Source organism: Thecamonas trahens (assembly GCF_000142905.1).
Source record: "Thecamonas trahens ATCC 50062 unplaced genomic scaffold supercont1.47, whole genome shotgun sequence".
Lineage (NCBI taxonomy): Eukaryota > Apusomonadida > Apusomonadidae > Thecamonas > Thecamonas trahens.
The window spans coordinates 176,500-181,176 of NW_013657633.1; the positions used below are offsets into that span (position 1 = coordinate 176,500).

At 63.7% G+C, this 4,677-nt stretch overlaps 2 protein-coding genes across 2 annotated transcripts; one reads left to right on the plus strand and one right to left on the minus strand.

Annotated features, from left to right (window-relative positions):
- The first annotated feature begins 475 nt into the window (after nucleotides 1–475).
- Nucleotides 476–2,764, plus strand: AMSG_09269 (uncharacterized protein). The gene is made up of 2 exons (XM_013899206.1): nucleotides 476–554; nucleotides 805–2,764. The coding sequence occupies exons 1-2, from the start codon at nucleotides 510–512 to the stop codon at nucleotides 2,653–2,655; spliced, it is 1,896 nt and encodes a 631-aa protein (XP_013754660.1). The 5' UTR covers nucleotides 476–509; the 3' UTR covers nucleotides 2,656–2,764.
- Nucleotides 2,608–4,541, minus strand: AMSG_09270 (1-pyrroline-5-carboxylate dehydrogenase). Its single transcript, XM_013899207.1, has 2 exons — nucleotides 4,500–4,541; nucleotides 2,608–4,403 (listed from the first exon to the last, which is right to left on the minus strand). The coding sequence occupies exons 1-2, from the start codon at nucleotides 4,535–4,537 to the stop codon at nucleotides 2,762–2,764; spliced, it is 1,680 nt and encodes a 559-aa protein (XP_013754661.1). The 5' UTR covers nucleotides 4,538–4,541; the 3' UTR covers nucleotides 2,608–2,761.
- Nucleotides 4,542–4,677: the final 136 nt, after the last annotated feature.

A 4,677-nucleotide genomic window follows, 5' to 3' on the forward strand; every position in this document is an offset into this window, starting at 1 on the left:
GGGGGGGGGGGGGGTAGGAGGGTAGGAATAGGGCGATGAAGGGGGATGGGGGGGTAGGGATGGGGGCGATAGGCGTGATGAAGGGAGGGAGGGAGGGAGGGAGGGAGGGACTTTGTTGCTGGTCTTGGTCGAACAGCGGGAGAGGCTGCAAAGGAGAAAAGGACCAAGGTGACGAGCACAGACGATTATTGATGTTGATGATGATTATTGATGATGATGATGATAGCTTGTTATATGTCTGCTTTGGGTAGAGGGGGAGGGAGGGGGGGGGGGGGGGAGTGTAGCTGCGGGAGCGGGTGGCTTGCAACATGCGACTTCACCTCCATCACCATGGCTGGCAAGATGTGGTGGTGGCTGCATGAGTTTGGGTTTGTCATGACCGAAACGAGCGTGTGCCAAAGCCAGCACGCAACGGCAAAGCAGAGCAAAGAGTCAGAACAGGGAGGGACGGGAAGGGGAGGGGGATACACGTGTCGTGGTGAAGGACAGTCTCTGTTTGCGGGAAGCGCATGGAGGCGGCGGAGGCCGAGTCGGCCGTGCCGGACAATGATAGGGTAGGTAGGGGAGGGGGGGGAGGGGGAGGGGGGAAGGGGAGGGGGGGGGAGGGGAGGGGGTAGGCGTGCTGGGAAGGAAGCTGGACGTGGGCGCGAGGGGGCTGGGGCTAGGAGGAGGGGAGGGGAGGGGAGGAGGCTGGGGGGAATGGGGGTGACTCATGGGGAATGGGTGGTTATTATGGGCTGATGGGTATGGGTGGGTATGTGGGGTGTATGGGCTGGACTGGGCTGGGCTGGGCTGGGGGTACAGATGCTTGTGTATGTGGGCGAGTGGACGGAAGAGGCCGAGACCATCGAGATGTCGGGCATGATGACCAAGAGCTCGGGCAAGACAAAGGTCAAGGGCTTTGATAAGCGGTACTTTATGCTCACTCGGGCAGCGCTGTCGTATTGGAAGAACGAGCAGGCGTACATCAAGGCGCCAAGCAAGAAGATGAAGGGCAGGATCGAGCTTGGCTCGGTGTGCGAGCTCAAGCGAAGGTCGGCCCATCCCAAGCTGAAGAAGCCGCTCCTGGCGCTGGAGCCGTTTGAACTCCACACTGACGCCGAAGCTGATGATGTTGACGCCGGCGGTACCGACAACAATGGCGGCGGAAGTGGCAGCGCGGTGCCCGGCCCAGCGAGAGTCTACGTGCTGTGCGGCGAGTCTGCTGAGGACTCGGCGCGGTGGTTCGAGGCGATTCGGCTGGCCTGGCTCCGCCATCCCAAGACGATGGTGCGGTTCTCGGTCATACCGCCGGGGCTCCCGCCGGCCAAGCCGCAGGCGCCAGAGAACAAGCCTAATGCGTTTGAGGCGCGGGTGACCGAGACCGAGGTTGTGCGGCAGCGGGTAGGCGCTCCAGGCAAGTTGACCGTCCTGACCGTCTCGCAGGCCGGGCAAGTTTTTGCCGGATTCGACGACGATGCCGGGCTCTTTGAGTGGTCGCCCCGCAAGTTTGCTTTCGAAGCCGTCGACGGTGGAAGTGGGCGGGTGACCGCACTCGCGCATGGCCGCGCCGATGATAGCGTTCTCTGGGCCAGCTTTGGCGCGACCAGTGAGAGCTCGGCGTCAGTCCGGCGGTTCTCGATTCCGTCGTGCGAGTCGGGCCTTGCGCCGTTCTGCGACGCAAGCGTCGAGCTTGGGCTCCCGCCAGGGGTGACTGTCGAGTGGCTCCGGTTCTCAGAGGCCGAGAGCTGCGTGGTGGCGTACGGCAGCGACAGCAGCCTCACCTTTGTGTCAAGCCTCACCAACTCTGTTGCCGGACGGGTGACGCTCGAAGCACCGCTGGCGGCGGCTGTGCTTGCGAGCGAGGGATCCAAGCTTGTGGGGGCGTATGCCGGTGGCGTCTCGCGCGGTGCGCTCCAGGTCTGGCGTTGTGCGCCCGAATTTGGCGAGCACGTTGCTGAGCTGAGCGGGGCCCATGCGGCAGACGCGAGTTTTGCCGGGCAGGCGGCACTATGTGCGGTAGGGCAGGGCAGGGTCCTATCAGTTGGCTCGGACGGGGTGATTGCGCTGTGGAATGCAGCCGAGTGCGTGCTCGAGGCCAAGATGATGCACCCGGGCCATGTACCCATTGGCTGCGCCTACTCACGGGCAGTTGGTGCAGTGTTCAGCCTTGCGCGCGGGGTTGTCGCGGTGTGGGACGCCGAGACACTGCTGGCGCGAAGAGAGATCGAGGTGCCAGTGGATGTCGAGCACGTAACAGTGCTGTCGGACGGCGGAGGGGTACTGGTCTGGGGTGGCGACGAGGTGTATGCGTACGATGTGGCGAGCGGGGCGCAGTTGCTGAAGATCTCGCCCGGGCTCGATGTGCTAGCAGCGCCCGGTGACGTTGGGAGCAGCCAGGCGGCTGCGGCGTCAGAAAGCGCAATGATAGTTGTGGCGTCGGCCAACTCGCTTTTGATGAGACCGCGTGGAGCGAGGGCTGTACTTGAGCTGCCGTACATCGAGGACCGGGTGGAGAGCGCCCGGCGGTCGATGATTAATCTTGCCGAGGCGCAGGAGCGATGGAACGCCGCGGTTGTTGCCCACCAGATGGAGGCGACCACATACGATTACTGCTTGGCCAAGCACGAGGAGCTTGTGCAGGAGTTTATGGTGTATCTCGGAACTGGGGCGTAGCCAAGTGTGGATGCTCGGGCGTGGCCACGGCCCAGCCAAACAACGCAGGGCATGTGATGCGCAAGTGGCTGGGACTGCTTCTCCAAACGGTGTAAACAGAGTCTCCTTACTCCATGTGCGGGTAGCGCCAGTCGTCGAGCGGAAGGTAGTTCTCCTTGATGGTACGGGCAGAGACCCAGCGGAGGAGGTTGAGGGCGGAGCCCGCCTTGTCGTTGGTCCCCGAGGCGCGAGCGCCACCAAAGGGCTGGGCGCCGACGACAGCGCCAGTCGACTTGTCGTTGACGTAAAAGTTGCCTGCGGCGTCCTTGAGGGCGGCGTCGGCAGTGAGCAGGGCGTCGGCGTCGCGGGCAAAGACAGCGCCGGTGAGGGCGTACGGCGAGGTCGAGGCGCAGACCTCGAGCGTCTCCTCAAACTTGTCGTCGTCGTAGACGTAGGCGGTGAGAACCGGGCCGAAGATCTCCTCCTCCATGGTGAGGAAGTGCGGGTCGGTAGTGTGGATGAGGGTCGGCTCGACAAAGTAGCCCTCCGAGTCGTCGGCAGAACCACCGGCAAGGACCTCGGCATCCGGCGCGGCGGCGGCAGCAGCAAGGTAGCGCGAGATGTTGTCAAAGGAGGACTTGTCGATTACGGCGGTCATAAAGGCGTCAAACTCGTAAGGCTGACCGACCTTGATGTTGGCCATCTCGGCGACCAGCGAGTCGCGGACCTCGTCCCAGAGTGAGGCCGGAACGTACAGCCGCGACGTCGCGGAGCACTTTTGGCCCTGGTACTCAAAGGCACCGCGGAGAGTGTTGTTGACGGCGGAGCGAACGTCGGCCGAGGCGTGGAGGAAGTGGAAGTTCTTGCCGCCGGTCTCGCCGACCACGCGTGGGTAGCCCACGTACTTGCCGTAGTTCGAGGTGATGGCGTGCGAGAGCGAGTTGAAGGTCTCGGTCGAGCCGGTAAAGTGCAGGCCCCCAAGGTGTGGCGAGTTGAGGCAGGTGTCACCGATGACCGGGCCCGAGCCCGGAACAAAGTTGATGACGCCGTCGGGGAGGCCAGCCTCGCGGAGGATGTTGTACACGTAGTAGTTGCCAAGCGCCGCCGTCGAGGCCGGCTTCCACACCACCGTGTTGCCCATCATGGCCGGAGCGGTGCAGAGGTTGGCGCCGATGGCACAAAAGTTGAACGGCGAGACGGCGAGGACAAAGCCCTCGAGCGGGCGGTACTCGGACCGGTTCCAGTTGCCCGGTGCGTTCTGCGGTGGCTGCATGGCGTAGATGTCCTCGGCAAAGGCCGTGTTGAAGCGGAAAAAGTCAATAGTCTCCACAGCGGCGTCGATCTCGGCCTGCCACACGTTCTTGCCCGTCCCGAGCATGACCGTGGCGCACATCTTGGCCCGGTGCTTGGAGGCAACGAGGTCTGCGGCCTTGCGGAAGATGGCAAAGCGGGCCTCTGCCGGCATCGCCGCCCACTCTGCCCGGGCCTCGAGCGAGGCATCGATGGCAGCCTGGACAGTCTCCTGCGAGGCGCGATGGACGCGAGCGAGAACATGCGAGTGGCGGGTGGGCATGACCTGCTCCACCACATCGCCAGTGTACACCTCCTCGCCGTTGACCACGCAGGGGATGTCGACCACCTCGCCAGAGACCTCTGTCAGCGCCTCAGCAAGTGCCGCACGCTCCGGCGAGCCAGGCGCATAGTTGAGCATCGGCTCCGATGGCGGCTTAGGGAGCGAGAACGTGCCGAGCGAGCCGTATGCCCGGGTCCTGATTCGAAGACGGGAAGTGATGTGAGTGGAGCGAGGAGGTGGGGACGGGGAGGAGGGGGGGGGAGGGAGGGAAGGAGGAGGGGGGGGGCGGTACATAGGGGTGAGCACAGCAGAGATACGAGTGCGCAGCATAGTGTGTATGTAGTAAAGTGTGCGAGGTGGTACTGCTAGCCGCTTTCGATGGGTAACTAGCCTGGTAAGGGGGCCAAGGTGACTCTGCTGATTCGAGTCTGTTGGTCCTGTCATGCTCCGTGGGCTGGCCACACGTTGGC

Coding starts and splice junctions, on each gene's coding strand:
- AMSG_09270 (XM_013899207.1), bottom strand. CDS start 4,537: ATGCTGCGCACTCGTATCTCTGCTGTGCTCACCCCTAT. Junction 4,404..4,499: donor TCTGCTGTGCTCACCCCTAT/GTACCGCCCCCC, acceptor TCTTCGAATCAG/GACCCGGGCATACGGCTCGC.
- AMSG_09269 (XM_013899206.1), top strand. CDS start 510: ATGGAGGCGGCGGAGGCCGAGTCGGCCGTGCCGGACAATGATAGG. Junction 555..804: donor CCGTGCCGGACAATGATAGG/GTAGGTAGGGGA, acceptor CTGGGGGTACAG/ATGCTTGTGTATGTGGGCGA.